This window comes from Numida meleagris, chromosome 5, assembly GCF_002078875.1.
Source record: "Numida meleagris isolate 19003 breed g44 Domestic line chromosome 5, NumMel1.0, whole genome shotgun sequence".
NCBI classification, from domain to species: Eukaryota; Metazoa; Chordata; class Aves; order Galliformes; family Numididae; genus Numida; species Numida meleagris.
The window spans coordinates 47,553,570-47,575,526 of NC_034413.1; the positions used below are offsets into that span (position 1 = coordinate 47,553,570).

Here is a 21,957-nt window from a genome sequence, read left to right on the forward strand (position 1 = left end):
CCGACAGCTTCAAAAGGTGCCATATTCCTCCAGTGTACATCACCAAAATGTCCACCTTGTAGCAGTACTACATGACGAAATCTCAGGGGCCTATTATTTATTCAAGAAAAATCTGGTCCTCGGTAACATCTCCAACCAACGGGCTCATTTAGCTGCTTGATAGCTGTGCTCCTTGATTCAGGAATCCAGAGCTCATTAGTAATTACTGAGTGTTGTCTAAGTATATGCATTGCTAGGATAAAGAGATTGATTTGGGGCACAGACTATCATTTCCAGCATGTAGGAAGGGGAGGAGAGGAGCACACATATGCAGCTGGTGTACTTTTGTTCTTCTACTGCCAATTTGATTTTCCAAGCTGTTTTATTAAAAAAAAAAAAAGGCAAAACAGAGAAATCCTTATCTTAAAAAAAATGCCTGGGCGCTAGGTGAATTCAGCAGCTCTTAGGATAAAATGCCCACAGTAGCCTTCCCCCTCCCCTGCCTCCTCAGGAATCAGCAGTATTTCTCACTGCTTTCCATTAACTACTTTTATTATCAGAACGCCTGCCCACATGAGTAATTGAGTGAGTCACATCAGCAAAAGACTTGGTGGAGTTTTATGAAGAGGCCGCACTGCTACTTCTTTTTTTAAGTCACGGTTTAATTTACAGAATGAGGATTTTTAGCTGTGATGACAATTTCAAGACCAGTGCAGTAGTAGGAGAAAGAAACACAGAGGTGATAAGGATTTCCAGTTCTTGAGGGTAATTGAGAAAATGTGATTGCTCGGCTCAGTTTACCACACCGGAACGATACAGCTATAAAATATACAAAGGCTAATGCAGGATGTAGGTTTGCAGTATTTTTACCTTTACTGTGCAAAAGTCACCATCAAGCTTCCTTAAGCACAAAAGAGGTTCACTATGAACTACTGCATATACAGCAATAAGCCCTACTTAGCTATTGCTGCTACGCAGCTTTTGGGGTATAAAACCAGAGGCCTGATCCAGCAAACCCTACATATCATTTCCTTTTTCTTTGCATTGCTGCTATACCGGATTTGCAGAGACTTCTAGGCACTTAGGTAGGTGCTTAATGGAATATTCAAAATTCAAACACCTAAGCAATTTCAAAAACTTGGTTTGTAAAAGCCACAACTAGATTCTAGGCTAACATATGAATACTCAGTGGCGTTCAGTGCAATCACACAGCATAAATAACAGTCACAGTCATACAAAGGTTTGCAGGCACAGGCCCACGCCTGAGGTTAATTTAGAGCAGATTGCTAGCAAGCAGTGAGTTTGCTCCTTCCTTTTACAAGAAAAATACCACAAAATCAAGGCATAGACTCCTACAAATTTAATATGAATTCTGCATGGTGGAAACACTAAGTGCTCCGAACACTTTCTGTCAGCAAATACCCTGCTCATCAATGAATGTGGGGCAGATGTAACCATTGGTTCAGCTGGTTTTTTTACAATATGCAATGGTGTATTCTTGCAGGCATCCCTGTCAGCTCCCATTAGCTCACATGGGTCTTCTTCTCTCAAGGCACCTTTCCTCCACTCAGACTCCTGGAAGAGCTTGCAAAAGCAAGACAGCCACCCCACAGAGCCAGGACGTGGTAAGAAGCTAATCTGCCACACAGTGGGCAACCAACTACCTTTCTCCCCAAGCACAGGCAGCCAGTCTGCCTGAAGGCAGGACTTTTTGGCTTGGAAACTCTATTTGCAGGGCTTAGAGCTATGTGAGGATGCTCGTAAGTGGTGCAACAAGGGAACAGCTCCCTGGCACAGCAGCAATCCATTTACAGCCATCTAATGCCCACGGTGTCCTGAAACCCACTTCTGTAACAGGCTAACTTACAAGCACCCAAGGATGGAGTAAGAGCCAGCTTGTGACACACTGGATGCTGAAGGTTGCCAAGCAGAGACTGAAGTTGCTGCACTTCTGTTATTTAGATATTCCAGAGCTCCTGCACCTTCCAGGGCTCAGCTGTAAGGCAAACGCATGGAACGAGAGCATCAGTGTGTAGCGCAAAATGCGTATCAGTCTTAACTAAAGTGAAGGGATAAACATGATATATTTAATCAATAACTCGCAACTAATAAGCCCTGCATCAGCAGGTCAGTTGCTTTTCAGTCCAAGAAACTACAAATGCATTGTCATGTTAGTGCTGACATCAGGGCATGAATGCTAGTCCCAAAATTGAAAATAATTTACTGATAACAGTGAATTCCAACAGAGGATCCAAGAGTGATAAAATTCAGGTTTTTCCACACTGCCCATTAGGCTTTATCAATGAAGACATAGGGATGTTGGTAAGTTGCCTTACCTAGATCTGAGTTTATTCTGTATTAAGGTCTCAGCCAATATAAAACAATGCTACAAGGTGCTGATTTCCACAGTCCGACAATATGAACTTTCCTTTTTTAGACACCCTTACTTGCTTCCCCTCTCTCACCTCAAAAGATAAGTGCCCAAATATGACTTACTGCTTTTCTTTTTAGTGTTGTTTCCTGGATTCATGGCCCAGGGATATTGGGACAGAGTCTGAAAAGCTAATAGCACCCTCTCTTTATGTATGACTATTATTTCCCACTCAGGCACCCCTCGCTAAGACTGCTGAACACAAATAGCTTGTAGGAATCATTTAGTCCATTGCTGAAGCACAGACCCTGAGCCAGCAGATATATAGCACTGTAGGAGCATCAGTTCGATCCGTTAAATTAAAGAACCGAATCCAGCCAACAGCTATGCCCAGCAAGCTCTGGTTTTTCAGAGAGGCCACCCAGGGCCTTCTGCTGTAAAAGTCTGAAAGGGAAGATGATCATTTTACCCTTGCTGCAGTGTCTGAGTCATTACTGAGTTGGAAGTGACTGTTAAAAAAAAAAAAAAAAAGAAGCTTTTCTTGGTGAGATGAGAAACTTGGCAGCCAAGCAGGCACAGCATTGGCTGTCTCACTGCCAGGCTTGTGACAGAGCTGACCTGCCTGGGCGCCAGCAAGGAGGTGGGAGCACAGCATGCCAGTGCCCACAAGGAGCTCAGCTACGTGGAAATGGGAGCAGAAAAACTTCAGAGTCAGGGGCAGCCCCAGCACTGATACTCAATAAAAATCACAAACTTGTCTTGCCTAATAGTGTCACAGGAACATCCACTGCTTACCTGCAGTGATGTTTCACTGTCATTGCTGCAAACAAGGCACTCACCAGGGACACATTGCATCTGTCTCCTCTGCATTCAGTTCTACTACCTCCCCTCCTCTTTGTCCAAGACCTCTATTACCTTATCATCACTATCACTGAGCTGAGAGTCATCTATAAAGATCTTCCTCCAATTTACACTGGATTTAACCTGGAATTTGTCCTTGTGGCTTTTTACTGGCCTAGCACTGATCTAATTAAATTACTTTTCCTATTAAAGAGATGATCAAATGCTTGTGCCAGAGTTGCCAGTGCAAATACAGAACTCTGACCAATACTTCTTGCCTCTCGGAAAGACTTTTCTTTAACAGGAGCACTAACACCAGAGCAATTGCATATACTTCATTTATCCTGGGTTCATGCTCCTCTGTAAAAGAAGTGACCTGATAAGCACGGGAAAAAATTCTTTACGCTCCACCCTCCTCCAAATCTTTTTGTGGGAAACACAACTGTGTTTTGAATGCTAAAATTCACACAGATTTAAAAATACTTATCTTCAAGGAATGTTGCCATGGAAACCCTTATCTTCTCTCCTTCCCCACCCTCCATATGTGAGGAACATTTTCTTCATCTTTTTTCTTTTTTTCCTGTGTGCGGTAGTTCCTCTTCTCCGTCTGCTACCACCAAAAATCTGGCATTGAATCTTAAGAGATGTCAAACAGGCCTTTTGTTTAGCTGAAGACTGATTGCTAAAAAACAGCCCTGAGCTCAACTAGAGAGAGATGCCAAAATGGGCACACACTCTCATGCTACAGAGAAAGATGGCTGTAATATTTCAATGCAGTTTCTGCTTTGGACAAGTGGAAAGTAGCAACAAGCTGCCACAGAAACGACAACAGTTCCACTTCTTGGTGGCATGACCCACTAGTGATGAACATTTGCATTCTCTTCATAAATCTTTTTTCTCTTTTCCTGTCACTCTTGATAAAATGGGTATGGAAATGGGGAAAGTCCTGTATGCTCTACGTGCTTTCACGAAGGTACTGCTCTACCCAATTTGATTCACCCTGCAAAAGGATCCAAACACATAATCTGCAGACTTCACTCTGCTGACCAGGATATATCTATATCCAAGGGTGCCTGCCAGGAAGCCCTTCCTGTAGCAAGAGCAGAAACGTTGGGAAGGTTGGCCATGGCCCTAGTAAGAGGCGAGACCTCTCGTTTTCAGTAAGAATGCACACATTACCTGAGACAGTAGGATGGCAACACTAGTTAACTGTGGGTCAGGTAGCACCAAAACGTTGATGAATGAAGTATGCAGTGAGATAAATACATGGTTTTCCCATTTTGCATTGCCAGCAGCCCCTGGTTCGTGTAATTGGCTAATGGTGGAGCTGGCAAAAGAACAGCCCCCAAGGTACTTTAAATCTGCAAACGTCCACTCTGTCCAACAAACAACACTTACTTTTGCAGCAAACAGGACAGAAGTTGCAAAGACCATCCTTTCCATTAAATGGCAGAAAATAAAACGAACAACCCTCAGCCCTGCACTGCATGCTACTGCCATTACCAGCAAGTCCTTAAACTGCTGGGAAAAGGAGACATATATTACTACTTTGCAATAACAGCTCTACATGCAGCCCAGGTTAATTAAAACCTAGACGTAATGCCACTCATGGTTATTTTGGAGGTAGTGAGAGGCTAGCTCAACAAGCTGTCTACTCCACAAAGTTATGTTAAATGTTAAACCAGTTGCCACTAGGATGAGGGGCAGAAGCATACACCTTCGTCAGACACCAAGAGAGTCAATTTGCAATGGCCTGACTGCTCCCAGCACCTGTGCTGGCTGCCTGCTTCTGATAGCAGCAGGTTGCACAGGCACCGAGATATATTTAGCTTCTTGCCTTCCATTAATCTGCAGCCTTCTGTTAAAGCTTGTTCTGCAGTAATAGTCCAAGGAATGAAATGACAGCTTTGCTGTATGCTCTTCAAAATCACCCAGTGGAATTTCTGAAGTAGCTTTCTGGTGTAGGGATATGAAGCATAAAAAGTAATAGTTTCCTGTATTATATATGTATACGTATTATAAATTTCTGTTGAGATTTCTAACCCTGATCCTTGCTAAATGCAGCTGATTTGATCTAAGGGCTCAAAAGTTACTCCTTGTAAGAGGAGGAGAAAGGGGGAAAATGGTCAGATGCAAACGTGGTGAGAGGCAAATTCTTACAACATCTTCCTCGGAAAACCAGACCAAAAAAGAACCACTTGACAGTGTACGTGGGCCAAGGGGTGAGGGGAGAAATGGAACAAAACCGGTATTTCAAGCTTCCAGCTCGAACATACTAAAACTCCATGAGAAAGCTCTGAACCATGAACACTCCCATAGAAAGAAAGGGCTTTCCTGCACAACAGAAGGAGCTATGGTTTGGCTGATCAGCAGTGATCTTGAGTTAGGCTGTTTGAAATGATTGCCATGAAGAGTGGAATGGAAACTTACAGACTGCAGCAAATAATGTGGCCATGTCCTTGGTGTCACTCTGAGCAATGAGTAAGGAATGCCTGAGAGATCCTCACTTCCCTCCTTTCTCTCAGTGCTCAATACTTAACCTGAAATGATGAGTCAGGGCCTTTTCTTGATAGCAGTTTCGAGCAAACACAAACTGATCATTGGCCTTCTCCAGCACTTCGGGCCATGTTCTTCTCTCCTGTCAGCGACAGACTCCCATAGCATGTTTGTTAACCCGCCCAGACTGAGAGTACTGTCTTACGGGATGCAGTACCTGTACAGACAGAAAATTCTTATCATATTATAAGGAATTATTCCCATTTATTCCTGCAACTGCTGCAAGGCAGTTGGCCTATATAGTTCCAGAAAGGCAGAGAGATACTGTTAAGAGAAGTATGATCAATTACTCCTGGGAAACTTTTCTGTTGTCTGAAAGCTTCACTCCTACTAGATGGCTCTATGAAAGCAGGTCTTAGCCACTCAAGTGTATGACCAAGTCAGCTATTTCTAGTCTGGTTCTTAGCAGGGCAGTGCTATTCTACCGTTTTTTCCCCTCCATTTTGCTTCCTCTGTACACCAGGGATGCTTTAAAGTAAAATCCTTTATCACGCTGATTTCTCCACAAGGCTTAGAAAACATCTGCAACCTTCAAGAAAAATAGGCATTTTTGCATAAGCAGTGAAGCAAAGGCTAACAAGAATTGCCATCTGGGGACGTGACCAACCTTCAGTTAAATGGAGGTCAGATTAGCAAGAGCTTTCTTGCAGTTCATTATAAAAATCAATGCAAGACAGGCAGCAAGATGAACTGCACAACCTTCCTTTTTCTGCCCAGCAGACAAAAAACAGTAGAACAGCATCTCTGTCCTACCGTTCCCCCAACACACACTGCAGTACGGGGGGAGAATCTGAATCTCCACAGCTTCACCGAAAGCAGAGCTGACATATTAAACCCAAAAGCAGAATTTTCTTTGTCGGGTGCCCACAGAGGCTGGTATCAGATGTTAACCCTTCAAAAGCTGACAGAACTGCATTCAGAACAGCACTTGGCAGCAATACAACAGCCAAAACGTTTTTGTAAGAGCAGCAGATTTCCCGACCCAGAAGAGTCAGAGAAAGGAACAGTATTTGCAGTCAGGAATTGCACTGGGAATTGCAACTACCCAGATAAATAAAATACACGTGCCTCTACGAGAAGTGTTCCCTGTTTGCAGAGGCAGTAGAAAGCCGCTCTAATGGAAGCTACACATCCCTGAACCTCCCTGTGGGGTGCATCAGTAGCTGTGTGCAAAACAGCTCAGGCATACACAGCTGCAGGCTGAGCAACTATTCACCTACACAACACGGCATTTGGGTGGGGAGGGGGCTAACAACTGGAGCTAACATAAAGGTTATGTTTATGTGCAAAAGATCAAGATCAGATAAAGGGTGATCCCATATAAAATTGGAAGTAGAAGAAACATACTCCGAATAGGTCAGGTGGCAGTAATAGTACTGAGATAAAGGGGTAAAAGGTCCCTGTCTTGCAAGCAATTCAGCAGGGTGCTGAAAAATCTGTCAAGGGCTGGCCTATTACAGCCAGGAGAGAAAGAAAGAAGCAGGGAAAAGCACATGAACGAGTGGCATGTGATGCTGCTTTGGCTGGCACTTGTTCTGGAGGAGGAGGAAGGTTCTTTGAAAGGCTTTTAACTTATTAAACACAACATTAATTCAGAGCCCTATAAAAACAGCACTCTCCCTTTCCAGTACTTGCATGACCAATCTCATTGCTGACTGAGTGATGAATGAATTGCAAGCACCTGTCATCAATTTCTGATGCTGATTAGATTAGACGCCGCCCTCCGAACTGTCAGGATGGAGAATCCCTTTCTCAGGGCTTTGTTCTGTGGTTTTATTTCATTTCATTATGTTATTACTAATGCTTCTGTTTTCTTGGGGGCCAAACCAATTTTATTCCTCCTCATTTACTAGCATTTTTCAGCCATCAATTCTCTTGCAATCCTACAGCACAGGAAGATTACACATGCAGCATGAGACCCGATGGTGCAATTCCCACCCCACTCTTTTTCTCTCTCTCTCACACACACTCACGCATACTTCCCACAAGATGTATCTGCTCTTCTTGACAGTTATAGCTATAGCTCAAGGGAAGGAAAGACACTTTGAATAAAAATACCTATATATAGGGAAAGACTTTGTCCTTGTGCCTTCAAGGTCTTATCTACTTGGGATCCATAAGGAACCATGCCCTGCGGCACAGTCTCTTACCTAGATCTGCCTGCCACTGGGAGGGGGCTGGACTAACGAGAGGCCCAGTCTTTTACTAGCTGGTACTGAACAGTTCATAGATACACCACTGCTTGGTTTTGTTGCCTTCTTTGCAATCCTTTGGGCAGTAAGTGTAAAAAAGCATACAGAACATCTACTTTAATACAACTATTGGCTGAATTAGAAAAAATTACCCAAGAAGGGTATGTGGTTAATATTGTGGAAGGTAACAAAATCTGCATGTAAAATTCTTTGTCTGAGTCACTGTGTCGCCAGCATGATTCTCTCTAAGAAACTTGTCCAGAACTTCACCGCTGGCACTTTCAGACCCTCATTTTGCTTCTTCTTAGCTTCTCTTAGACACCATTATCCAGGCTTCCTCCTTCGGTGAGGTTACCAGCTCATATTTGGTCTCCATGACTTGTCCTTTAACTGGGTGAAGGTACAGTTTTCTTACCAGGACACTCAACAGAACTGTAGCCACCATATAGGCAAACCTAAGGAAGGAGACAGGAAAAGAGAATAAAAACCTTGCTATGATGCCAATCTGCCAAAAGACAACTGCCAGTTTGGACTGGAATAGGCTGAAACAACCTCCTTTTCTCTCTTCCACAGAGACACACAAAAACCTGCTTCCCGATACTCACCTCAACTCTGGGCACTCCTGGCTTCCTGAAAAACCCAACAAGGAGAGGTTTGTCATGGCTGAATCCTCATTGAATCTCTCTGGGTCAAATCTACGAAAGACAAAACACACTGAGTGAGCACGGAATCCTTCTTCTGGATGCATGCTCACACACATACCAGAGTAAAAAACTGGCAATGACTCAACTGCAAAAAGCATCAATCTCCTCTCTAAATTATGCTGGGTAATTCCACACAGGTATAGGAAGGAAGGAACATAGACTGTGTATCCACTCCATCTATGTTCTCCACTGGTCAGCTGTGTCCCACATTGGTCAAAACGCTTAATAACCAAGTATGATACAGAACTGGAACTAGCATGTTTTACCTCTTAGCAGTGGGTATTTAGCTTGAGTTCACAGCTGAGCTGATGCTGCTACATGCCCTCCATTTCCCTCCAGGGCACACACAATCTGGTGGAATCTATCCCACCCGTCTCCCTGCCTCCCTCCCCCTCTCTCACCTCCAAAAATATTCTTTTTTTTTTTTTTTTACCTTGCTCTGTGCCCTTCTCTCGAAGCAGCTGGTGTGTGTATGTGTATATACTGGGGGAAGGAAGCTGGTGACTCATTCAAGTGAGAAAAATGGCTTCCAGCATTAGTATGGTGGAGGCTGTTAAACTATAATCCAGGGCTGGCACAAATTAAAACAAGGTACCCATAATCAACTAACCAAAAGGAGATAAATAAAATACCATTTAATTTAAATATAAGTTATTACAGAACAATAATAATAATTTAAAAACCATGAAATATAATGGATCAAAGGTAGTTAGTCCTCTTTCATTTTCTGCTAAATATTTCTGCTTGTACTTCAAGCCTCTGGCTCCTTGTCTAAACATCCAAGCTCTGCTTCTACTGAGCTGAAAAGACATGTGGGTGCTGACCCTCAGTCAAAGTAACATCTCGCTTACGTTTCCCCTGAAGTGGAAAATTACAGATACTGAAATAGGGAAGAAATCACAGCTGTTAAGCCAAATCAAAAAAAGGAAATGCAAGCAAACAGTCAAACACAGAGTTTATATATAAGGTAGGTAGGTGAAAGGACCGCAAAGTGCTAATATCCCATCTCTGTCACATACATACAATCACAACCTCAGCCCTCCTTCTCTCTGGAATAAACACACTGTGTTCATAGCAGTACTCACCTTTCTTTACATGTCATCCCAGTGAAGCCCTCCCAAGCACAATGCATGCCCCATCCTACTGGGCAATCCCTGCCAAGATGCTCATAGATGGGTTCATCAATGCCTGACTCTTTAGAAAGAGCTTGCAGGAGAGAACAAGCACTGTTCTAAGGGCTTTCTTCCTTCTCCTAGATTTCAGCTGCCTCTTTTCTCTCTCTCTAGAATAACTGACCCACATTTTTTTTTTCCAGCCCAAGTGAAGTCAATGAAACTAATGTTAATACTTGCCACCCAGAGGCCACAGTAAGCTACAGCAATTTTTTTCTTTAACTTCTAAAATAGTAGCCTGAATCCAGTTTTGTTTCCACAGACAAAGTAACAAGATAGCATTTCTTCCCTCTGAAAACACAAAACTTCTGTCAGACCTTTCTTCTCTTGCACCATTGTTTCATGCTGACAAGCAGTGATTCCAAAATCATTCAAACTTAAATCTCTTTCATTCACAGAAAACGTTAAGAAGAATTTACCGGTATTTGCCAAAGCAGTGTATGTGAGGAAAAAAAAAAAAAACACCTGCAAATCTCTAACACACACACACACACACACACACAAAGTCTAGGAGTATCATGATTTGAACTGCCTCAAAATCCTGTCCAAGGATACCTTCACAAATCCAGTTTCTTACAGACTCCCTCTCATCTCCAAAATCTGCTTAAGGCTCTGCAGCAAAGAAGGTTGTACATGCAAGTAAGATCTAAAGAATATTAATTAAAAAAAGGAAAGGAATTCATGTGGAAAATAATAAAGGTCTTGATTCTACATACTTGTATGGTGATGGCCAAGATGAACTATCCTGCAACATCACACCAAGAGCATAAAGTACAAGCGTCTGCAAAGAAAATGAGGATACATATGTCAGACCAGAGCAAAATGCACAATTAAAGCTACGTCTGGACAGCTCTGCAGGACAACAATTATTCTGTGGACCACTAATTTTAATAGGTCATTTAAAAACATTGCATGTTACATTCACCTACGGATTTCTACAATGAAATGTTCACAAGAGGATTTTAACTTCTTAAGACCCATGCTGCAAATCTTGGTGGTTAGAGAGGGTCAGATCCCATTCCTCTACTCTTACTAATATGTATGTGTGTGCTTTCTTATTCTCTGCAATGGAAGGTACCACTCCTATATGGGAAATATAGGTGATATAATTAGTCCTGAAACTATGCTCTTGTTTGCACAGCTGAGACCACAAACCCCTTCAAAAGATTATCCATTCCCAGTGGACCCAGAACCAGAAGTCTATCTGCTCAGGAAGAGAGCACAAATTCCCAAAGCCTAGCCCATAGCAGATCTGCATGGCAAACTTTGACTAAATAGTACTTGCAGATGATCGAGCAACTGCGCAGGTTAAACGTGTGTCAGAAGAAACTGTCTTCCTTCCTCACCCCTCCAGAGAAAGAAGTATGATGAAGAGGAAACAGGAAATTTCCCTCCAGGAGAGCAAGGTGGCCTACTGCTCCTGGTACTGCCCTACCTCTTTGGGGACAGTATGTTGGTCGACTCTGCCCTCCAGCTCCTGCAGCTGTGCAGCAATGGGAGTAAGCTTTGCTGTTCGCACTGTCTCGCACAGGACTTGCCGACAGTATCTGCAATCAATAAGGCTTGGTCAATTTAACCCTTCCAGAAAGAAGCTTGTTCACATCCTTGTGATAGGCAAGGAGAGCTTGGTCATTTGCTGCCCTCCAGGGCCCCAGTCTGCTCCTGGAGCTGTCTGCAGCCATGTGAGGAACTTTTTTTTTTTTTTTTCAATCTGTCAAAGACTCCCAGCATCTTTTCAATAAGCATTTAATCTCATTATCTCTCTCATCCCACCTTTTCCAGACCATAAATCAAACTAACACAGTTACAAAGGGTAAACACACCATTCCTTGTCCTATACCTCTCACTCCTAGAAGAAGCAGCAGGAAACCCATGCTTATAGCTTATACTCCTTTACTGAAACCTTAATGCTAGTCCCAGTACAAAACACACCCAGCTACATGAACAGGTGCATGAAAAAGAAAGGCACACTGTTCACCAATCATCCTCCTACTTCTGTAGCCCTCCAGAAAGAATACACTTCCAAGCTTTCTGCCTAAATTCATCTAACATTAAACCTACAATTAAAATTATTAGTTACTTCTACATTTGGAAAACCAGGATGCAAAACAATCTAGACAGGCAAATTTGCTTCTTCAAATATCCATTTCCACCCCATTTCTGTGCTATATGCAAGCATCAGTGAGAGACCGAGATTTCTCATACTCTCCCTGAAACCTTGGGATAAAGCATCTTAGAGTGGACATCACTCGTACAAAAAATGAATGTTATCTGTCCATCTATAAAAATGCCAATTCTCATTCTTGTTCCACAGCCTGTAAAAAGATAAACAGGAACACCATGTCCTAATGACTTTATTCCTGAAATCCTAAGCCTAGAGTTAATAAATAGCTAGCATATGCACCCACCAAAATTCTTTTTCTCTTTGTTTCTTTATACATGGGAGAGAAGCCACTACTCTCTCTCCCTTTCCATCTGTGTGGCTCAATCAAAATCAGGAGTAAATCTCTGTTCCCATTTATCATTTTTAAAAGTCCTAACTCATGTAAGGCTCACACCATGATTGCTGTGAACCCCAAAACTGAATACATATTCAATTTCGCCAACCTGATCCCTTGAGACACAGAATAGGATGAAGATGGTATTCTCAGTCTTTTATTCTGAACTACTCCTCCTCCTTAAAGGACTTCAGTTCCATTGGTGCAGGCAGGATTCACTGGTGGCTGATTAGAGACACTTTCCAGGGTTCATCTTGACACAGGAAGTGTTTTCCAGGCAGCTAAGGCACAGATTCTGTGCTCTCTCCCCCATCAATGAAACTCAAAGGCCTCCTTTACACACCATGAAGAAAGCATCCTGTTCCTCATTATCTGGAGCCCTACAGTGGATCCTACTTCTGCTGCTAGTCATCCTGTGGTTTGATTACTTCCAAAAAAATATAATAGCTTTTGGATGCTTTCTCCTGATCAAGTGTAGTCTGGTCTTCAGCCTCTGACACATGAAGCCCTTGTTCCCACTTCACAAGAAAAACTTCCTCTGCATTTCCTTCCAAGGGACTCACCTGAGTTGCTCGATTTTCTCATGTGTAATTGGTCCCTTCCCCAGAACATGGTCCACCTCCTTGTAGAGATTCTGCTGTACATCTTCTGACGTTGTCAGGAAATAGACTGCCCAGGTACACACTGGGGAAGGAATCAAAACAATACTGGATCCAGGAAATTCAAACCTTTACTAACTGTATTCCAGCCTTTTTGCTTCCTGTATTTGCAATATTATCTTTATGACTCAGACAAGGGTGACCTCTGTTTTTAGTATATTGTACTGATTCTCTGTTCAACGGCAGAAGCAGAGGTTGAACTCCAGTGTAACAAGAGCCTCTGCAAGCTTAAATTCTCCTTCTAATGCTCTGAGGAACTTAGGAAGCCATGCGGGAGACCGAGCCATTCAGTCTCACAGCTCTGGGGAAGAGACCTCACAATCCAGCAAAGCAGCAATCAAAACGTCTCTTTCCCAGCCCTATGGTCCATGAAACAGCTGTAATGCTCTAGCAATCACCCCTTCTGGAGAACCACGGTTACTAGATCAATCAACTGAAAGGCTGGTTTGTCCACAGCACCAGAAAATGCCCTGTCTGCGTTCCTGACAGGTAGGGAGAAGAACAGTACAGCTTTCTGCAGCAGGTTGGCCAGCACTTGTCTCCTCTACATCTATCTCGTGAGGTACTCAGAAGATGTCCTCAACAGCGCACCAAGAAAGAAACCTTGCATAAGAAATAAGTGTGTAGGATGCCCTTTCTCTAAAGCTACCACTCCTGAGTACTATCTGGCAACCCCTGAGGAGCCAAGCCCCTTCAAAAGACTGTCTTCCTGGAATATTTGGAGAGGATAATCTCCAGGGATAGTGTTAATGTAGATGCCAAATTTACTTTCCACATCTTTCAATACACAGTAGCATCTGAGAGGTTTTCTTTGAAGTCCCAGTCCCATTCAATGAAATACAGGACCTGATAATCAGGGGGTTAAGTTCAAACCATCCTCATGTTATAAGAGATTTTACACAGCTTCAGGTCATATTTCAATTTGCTTTTTTCTTTTTCAAAATTCTTTAAAAAATCCCAAAGTAGCTCCTATAAGAACTCTTCCATATATGGAACATACCTATCCCCCAGAAATTCAAAGCAGCCAGTCACACCTCAGCACTCTGCTCTAACTTCCTTCCCATGTACCAGAAGCCATTTTACATCATGATCTTTGAGACTTGTAATTTTTGGTGCTCTTTCACCAAATTTAGGTTAAGAGTCCAAGCAAAAAGCAGCAAGTTCACCAAAAGGCTAAGAAGCTTGTCAAACACAGCTTCAATTCACTGGCTGCGACACTGTACTGAGAGTGTGCAGTAAAACTACCTGCTTCTATGACTTTGTAGCTCAGGAGAGACAGAATGATGGATATCACTTTTTATTAGCCTAGATTAAGTCTCACATCATCACACTCAGTTTTAGACAGCTGAATCTGAGGACAGAAAGTTATTTACGACCTGTACTTACAGTTAGCAGTAATTATGCATCCTGCCAAGGAGAAAATCATTGTATCTTCCAAAATCTAGGAAACAAAATCTAGTTCAGAGAATGAAGTCCATGCGATGCAAAGATTAAAAAGAAGCAGCACATTTTCCACACAAGCACATGAAATCTCTTTAGTGCAGAGAGCAGGAAATTCATCTATAAGACAGAACTCTCTTACAGAACTTTTACTGTAAACAGCACTTGAGACATGCTTAATACTAACACACCTCTGGTTTATAAAAATAGCAGTTAAACAGTGGCAAGGAAAGCTACCGAGGTCTAATTCAATTAAGCATGGCAGGAATGGAAAAAGAGCCAGAGAGAACACTGCATTAGTAAGGAATCTGACCCAAAAGCTTAGATTAATCAAAGGCTACAACATGATAAGATACCACTCTAGTAGAACTCCTTTAGTGTGCGATGACATAACATCTGTACAAACCTGCTGGTCACTAAGGCTCCCCTGTAGCAAGGTATCTATAAAGACATGTCTATTGAATGATCTGCCTCGGCGTTCTTTTATGACTTTCCTTAAGGTAGATTCCATCTCTTTCAGAGCTTGGGAAGAAAAAAGAAATTACTATTTTAATCCTGGTCACTCTGAGAGCTGCAGAGAAGTGAATCCATCTCCTCAAACAGATTTTCAAACAACTGTCCTTGGTGGATTCACTTACAGAAGTAGCCTCTGTTACACGTTAGTGTTAAACTTGGAAGGTGATTTCTCCAATTCAGATGAAAACGTAGGAATGTAATATCACCAGCTGCCTACTAGAAGCCACCCTTACAGGTATAACCAAGGTGTACTCTGTGAGCTGAAATCATGTAAAGGAAGGTCAAACAATAATCAGTGTTGAACCATCCGGTAACGTTTTTACCCAGCTCCCACAGTTAAAATGTTCAAGCCAGATAACACTACTTGAGTTGCCTGTAGAGTTATAATTACTAAGGTGTTATGGCACCTCCACTGACGGGACTCCCTTTTGCCAGGAGCTCTACAAAAATGATTTCAGAGGAAAACGACGCTAAAGAGTTTGCACAGACAGAGAGAGGAAAGTGGGGTAAGTGTCGGGAGGATTTAGGCACAAAGGTTCCACTCATCTCAAGATATTTGGATGCCTAACTACTGGTGGCTGTTGTGGGAACTAGGGGGAGTTAGGGACCTAGATGCTGCTGGCTGTCTAGTTTAAGTGGTCCAATTCAGACAAAATTCAGAATCTAGAACTAATTTCTTAGTTTTACATAGAGGCTACTTTTGTTTAAAATCTTATCAGTCAATGCTGAAAAGCTTTAACTATTAACTATGACCAAATGACACATCAGTCTTCACTAAGCACAGTGTCCTCTACCTACAAGAGAGGTCAAAAGTTACGAAGACACAGAACAGGTAGCAAGTACAAAAAGACGCTAGAACTACACCATCAATGGCAGGCTTGTCTCTGAACCACAGAACAATGATAACTTTTAATCTTCTGCAAGAGTAAAGAGGACCTATCTGGTAGCTTATGGCACAACAACAAACTGCAGAAAAGCCAAGACAGCCGGGCAAATTAAGTGCTTCTACATGCTAGATCAGTCCTAAGCGTTAATCAGAGTAGAGGAATGAAGTGGGAGGGAGACTGATTTGGGAAGAACCTACCATCTTCATACAGCTTCTTCCTAGTTGTGTTTTTGTCAAGGGACCCATCCAAAAAACCTTTCCCAATCTCTGACCAGATCTGAAAGGACGGAGAGAAGTGCATTGTCACTTACCACAGGCAGAGACTGCTGGACTCTTTCATTCTTCCATTAACATCAAATAAACACATAAAATGTGTTAAAACATTAATTAAAATGAAGTCTTCCTCCGAAAATGAAACTAGCGTCCTCTTTAGAACACCATGCTCTATGCTAGTAATTACATTTACAACAGCTGAAACTGAGTTGAAATGAAAAACCTGTAATTACAACCATATGGGAAAAGACATGGCCATCCTGAGTGGGAGATGAAACCGTTTCTTTCCCACCATACCACCAACAGACTTAACATCCCCAAATGTGAACACAGCTTCAGAATTCCCCAGGTCCTCCCTCTCCACAACACCACAGAGCCTTCAAAAGCGTTCCACTGGCCTTCCCTGGAGATTTTAACTGACTTTGATATCAAACACCTCTCAACTGTCATTGGATCCCAATTTCTGCAGATCCTCTAGAAACACCTGGCCTAAGACTCATGACAGTAAGACCAGTAGGATCTTTCTGATAGTTTTAGCTTCAGACGGTTGAGACAACAGTCCTCAAGCTTTTAAGATTAATGTTAGCTTAACGTTAAAGTCCCAGCAATAGCTTTTGCTGTCCCTTACTAAACTGTACACACAGACACAAGCTGTTGGATTGGAAAAACTGTACAGGAAACTTCCTGGCTCTTTGTGACACTTACTGCATCATGGTGTCTGCGGAATCGAATTACTTCCTGGTCATCTTCAAAGCTGCTCCCCATAGCTGTCTGCGTAACAGACTTCATGGCAAAGCCCAGCATGTGCTGGCAGAGTGGTACGTGTTGAGCCTCAGGGAGGGAGAGCCACTTGGCTAACAATTCTTCTGACAACTTAAGAGGGAAGGAAACCATTAGTTGACAGTAATATCAACAGCCTATTCACCAAACATACCCCAGACTGAAGGCATTCCCACCCTAAGTTCCTCAGACAGACCACACTTTCAAGGCCATGGTGTGCATCTACACTTTCAAGGGTTTCCTTTCATTGTTAACTTGAACAGTAATATTTTACCATCACATATCCTGCTTGATCTCATGGTTTTCCCTCAGTAAGACAGCCCTATGCATCTTCTGTTCCATCCATCAGAGAAAATACCTAAAACACTTTGAGTAGCTCAATATCGAGAAAACAGACTGGCTGCTGGACTGAGCCAAAAGAATCGTTCTCCACTTGTTTGTGGTCCCAATAGCTGGTTCCTTGCCCCTCCTTCCTGTCTTGTAAAATAAATCTAGAAACCATATGCTCCTGTATCTTTAACTGCATCTGATGTCTTAGCACAAAACGTCACCAAACCCAACTCTTTCCCTCAGCTGACTGGAGCTAAGAGGAACCAAACTCTCACACTGTGTTTGAGCAGGCAGAAGCTGTTCTCTGTCTCAGAAGCCTAAAATTCCAGAATAAATTTGAATGCAGCTTTTTTTATCCTAGTAATCATTCTCATTAAATTTTCCCCTGTGAGCCACACAGGGCTTCTCCACTGTAGAAGAGCAAGTTACCTTCTGGATAAGAGTTAAGTTACTTTGCAGGGACTTAGTCACACCATTTTCATACAGCTTTCTTCTCAGGTGGCTTTCCCCCGTATCCCCATTCAGGCTGGACTGGTACCTCAAGAAGGATTTCAACATCATCTCAAAGGGATCCGCTGAAAGTAAACAAACAAAACATCATTCAAAATTCTCTTCTGCACAGGGATGATGAAAACAGCCACCTCTTTGATACAGCGCTGCTACTTCTAGGAGGTGAGCAAGGCATGGCTCCTTCCCCAGGAATGCTCTCTTTGGGATGTTAAGTTTCTCTCACTCACAAGGACTGGGATGTCATAAAGATTCTTCCCTGCTGCAGGATACCATCCTGTGCTCAGCTCCACCTGCACAGGTTGCCTCCTGGCTCCACCAAGTTGCTTTTCTCAATACTTCTCATAAAAGTGCCTTGGAAGCGAGTTCCCAGCTTCCCAGTTCTAGCTGGCTCTGCCATCAACATGGTCTAATCTCCATCTTCGGGCCCTTCCAGGGCCTCTACGTAATTAATCTGGCAAAGTACATTAGGAGTCAATGCAAAACTGTGCAGTTGAGCATGGCCTACTACATGCTTTTCTGTTCCTGTAAACCTTTCTGTGAGTCCTGCAGAACTAGCAGAATCTCTAAGCAGCTATCTGAGAGCAGCAAACGAGAGTTTCAAGCAAGAGAATTTCAACGTTTATCACGTCGTGCTATTTTTCCCTGGTGGAGAGTAAAACCCCCGAGGCAGCACAAAACAACAGGGCTGGGCTAGACATATATGACTCTACCTGAGTCATATACTCAGGTATATCCTCTACTGTGGATCTGCCTAGGACTCCCTGCAGAGATCAGAGCCTTATTATGCTACTGGACAAATTCACAGTGAGACAATTCCTACCTTCAGAGAATTTACTAGCAAATGACAGTTAATGAAACCAGAGGCACAAATACAGTGAACTAAATGTTCTTCTCTCACACCTTTTCCCTTCCAGTGTTTCAGAGCTCTGCAGCTCACCCTGTTTCCCACTTTAAATGACAAGATGTACGTGCATGTGTCTTGTGGCACTGCAAATGCTACCTGCAGCTCTGCACATGGAGCAAGCTGTTATGTGACTCTAGCTGCTGCTGACAATTTCCACTCCATAGTACTTTGCCATGGAGTGGTTCTGCTATTAATGCCACCGTGCCCTGCTGATGATAAAGCCCACAATGCAAATCTGGCAAGCAGAGCCATTTGGAGAGGCCAGAGGATGCTTAACACCATCATCTACAGAAACTGCAAAGTTCTCCTGGTGTGGATGAAAGAAACTGCTGGCTTGGCAGCAGGCTCCATATTTTTTTCCCCCATCCCTAGCAAACTGACAGTCTTATACCACTGCTACATTCTCTGCTGCAAACTCAGCACTGCAGAGCCTCAGTTGCCCTCTGCATAGGGCTGCCCTTGTCTTGTAGTATTTGGGAAGCATCTGTTTCTCCACAGCTACGGCAGACTAGTGATCCAACAAGGGACAAATCCCTCACAGAGACAGAACTCTGTCCTGCCAAACAATTCTACAGACTTCATGCTTTGTACTAGTCTTGAAAACAACTCTAGGGTCACATTTACACTCTCTTAGTGAAACATATCAGGCTTTCAACTGTTTGATAGCCTGGAAACACAGTTCTATCACTTTTATTGTCTAGAAGTCTGATTATCTAAGAAGCATGACCACACTTTATTGTATTTCCTGCTCCACATTTTATAAAGAATATGCTTATCTGCAGGAGATCAGACTGGTCAGTAGCTGCCTTGGTTGCTTCCTATATCTAAGTCCAGGCATTTTTATTTGTTTTTTGCCAGTATTCGGGTATGCTCCTAACTTCAGTACGTTTCTGAGAACTCATTTGCTCCAGGGCCTGTCACCACTTCTCTGAGCTTTCAGAAAGTGACTGTCTGCTCAACCATCTCCAAACACACTTGAGTGCATTCAGATCTTTCAGGGTGAGTTTCCACCTTCTGGAGTGCAACCGTTATCCACCAATTCTTGCTGATCCTTAACTCCTACTCCTTTCCCAGATCATCAGCACTGTTTTAAGTTTGTTATGCAAATGTACAAGAAGCTTACCCACCATGACCCCAGCATAATTTGATGACTGAGATATCTTCCTGCACTTGAGAAGAGCCTGCACTATCAGGTCAGCAGTATGCAACTAGCACATAGGTCTACACAAGAGGAAGAAAACTGGAAAAACATCAGGTTAAACCCAAACAACAACCTAGCTATCTTATTGTTTGTGATCACCTTAGGAAGCAAAACATCCACCTGAGAGGCTTCACTAGAAATTAAAATACCCTCACAGGACTAAGATCAGTTCAGCTACCAGCTCTACCGACCACTTTCAAGTTTAGAAGATCATTAGAAGTTTTCAGCACAAAATTCGTTAAACAAAAATGAAAATTAAAGAACTTCTTGAAATAAGGCTTTAAAAAAACTTAACACTGAGCCACACAAGGGAGCTATCACAAACTATCACAGCTCTTTTCAGATTTAATGTAGCAAAATTCTCCATCTTAAATTGTACTTCTAGTTGCTTTTAAATTGTATCTCAATTTGCTATAGGATTTTCACCTGGCTGCTTCAAGTGATTAATGAACATGAGCTCTCCATAAACATTTTCCAGAATGTGAAGCAGAAGGTGAAAGGCAGAAGCACAGTAATTTCTCGATAGCTGCTGGGCAGCAGCAACTCTTGGTCACTGATATTGAATTCCAATAAGCAGGACCAAAGACATGTCTGAATCACCGTGGCAGCTGCAAACTAAGCTTCATTTTCTTTCCACTCAGAGAGAAACCTGTTTCCTTTGATATATGATGCCCAACAAGGCCATAGGGAACAAACAGACTCAAAGACAAAGCAGGTGACACTTACATGATCGGTTGGGATTCACATGTTGTTTCAGGAGATCAATGGAGCCAAGGCTGACAACAAGGCGCCTTCCAAACCAGAAGGAGACCAGTGGGCCATATTTCTCATGAAGGTTCACCAGGAACTCATGCAAACTTCTGCTGGCAATGATGTCTGGCAGGTTGCCATCCCTGGGGAACACAAAGAAGTCATCTGGTCATGGCAGCATCCACCGCCGAGGCTGGACCTGATCAGTGTCAGGATGAGAAGCACTTACTTGTCATCAGTTGGTGCCAGCCCAGGGATGCCTGACGCCTGCCTGGATGCCTGAATAGCAAACGGAAATGTTATCGGTCTTCCTGAACTTAGATTTCAGGCAAGCTCTGCAGCTTTCCAGCAGAAGAGCTGGATTTCCCAAATCAATACTGCTGTGCTATTTATGAACATTAAACAAAAGGTGGACAAAGCTCATCCTCAGGCCTCAGATCTGCCGAGGTTTACTGAACTGGTCAGCTGTAAGCCCGTGCTTGGTCCTACTGGCCAAACCAGGCTCTAACCATCTGGTTAAAACAGAAGACTCCAGTGTAGATCTGACACCCAGATTTTGCCCGCGGATCCGCGCACACGCAGACCGCAAGCGAAGCACACGAAGCCCTTCTAACAGGGCTCACGGACACGGACTGCGCGGAGCACGGCTGCGCCAGGCCGGAGTACAGCCCCGCCGGCCCGGCCCGGCCAGCGCTGCCCTGCGCGGCACTGCCGCAGGCCGCAGCCACGTCCCTGGCAGGACCCGGCCCCGGCACCAGCGCGGGGCGCCGCCAGGGCGGGCAGCGAAGCCCAGGCAAGCCGTGGGACGGGGCCGTACTGGGCCGGGCGGTGAGAGCCCGCGGCCGCTCGCTCCCTGCACCGGAGGTCGGGCCGCTCGGCCCCGCCGCCATTACCGGGTAGAGGTAGAGCACGGCGCCCACAAGGATGAGCAGGAAGGTGACGGCAAAGATCGCGAAGTCCAGCATGGCAGGGCCGGGCAGGAGCAGCAGCCGGAGCTCGGCCCCACCCCGCGGCCTCGCGGCGGGGCAGGAAGGGGCGGGCCGGGACGGGCAGAGTACACGGGCAGGCATGGGCTGCCCACGGCGCCTGCTGCTGGTCTCCAACTCCACCCTGCACGGAGGGGGGTACCTGGGCCACTGTCAGCAGCACATCCAGAGCTTCCTCGGGGAGTAAGTGCCAGGCGGGGGCCCCGCGCCCTGCCCTGCCGGGCTCCAGCACTCTCTCCGTTTTCTCTCCCCAGGAGGGTGAAGCGGGTGCTGTTCGTTCCGTACGCGCTGCACGACCGGGACGCCTACGCCCGCACCGCGAGGGAGAAGTTTGAAAGTCTGGGTAAGGCGGGCCCGGGAGCGGCTCCTGGCGGGCCTGAGGTGCGGGCGTGGGCCCGAGCCGCCATGGG

The 21,957-nt window shown here is 44.1% G+C and overlaps 1 protein-coding gene across 1 annotated transcript; it reads right to left on the minus strand.

Moving 5' to 3' along the window:
* LOC110399207 (cytochrome P450 20A1) lies at positions 830-21,736 on the minus strand. Its single transcript, XM_021397508.1, has 13 exons — positions 21,455-21,736; positions 20,791-20,840; positions 20,538-20,704; positions 17,626-17,771; positions 16,792-16,959; positions 16,012-16,090; positions 14,818-14,933; positions 14,358-14,412; positions 12,876-12,996; positions 11,250-11,361; positions 10,531-10,595; positions 8,544-8,633; positions 830-8,393 (listed from the first exon to the last, which is right to left on the minus strand). The coding sequence occupies exons 1-13, from the start codon at positions 21,629-21,631 to the stop codon at positions 8,243-8,245; spliced, it is 1,497 nt and encodes a 498-aa protein (XP_021253183.1). The 5' UTR covers positions 21,632-21,736; the 3' UTR covers positions 830-8,242.

Coding starts and splice junctions, on each gene's coding strand:
- LOC110399207 (XM_021397508.1), bottom strand. CDS start 21,631: ATGCCTGCCCGTGTACTCTGCCCGTCCCGGCCCGCCCCTTCCTGCCCC. Junction 11,362..12,875: donor GAGAAAATCGAGCAACTCAG/GTGAGTCCCTTG, acceptor TATTGATTGCAG/ATACTGTCGGCAAGTCCTGT. Junction 10,596..11,249: donor AACATACTGTCCCCAAAGAG/GTAGGGCAGTAC, acceptor TTTTCTTTGCAG/ACGCTTGTACTTTATGCTCT.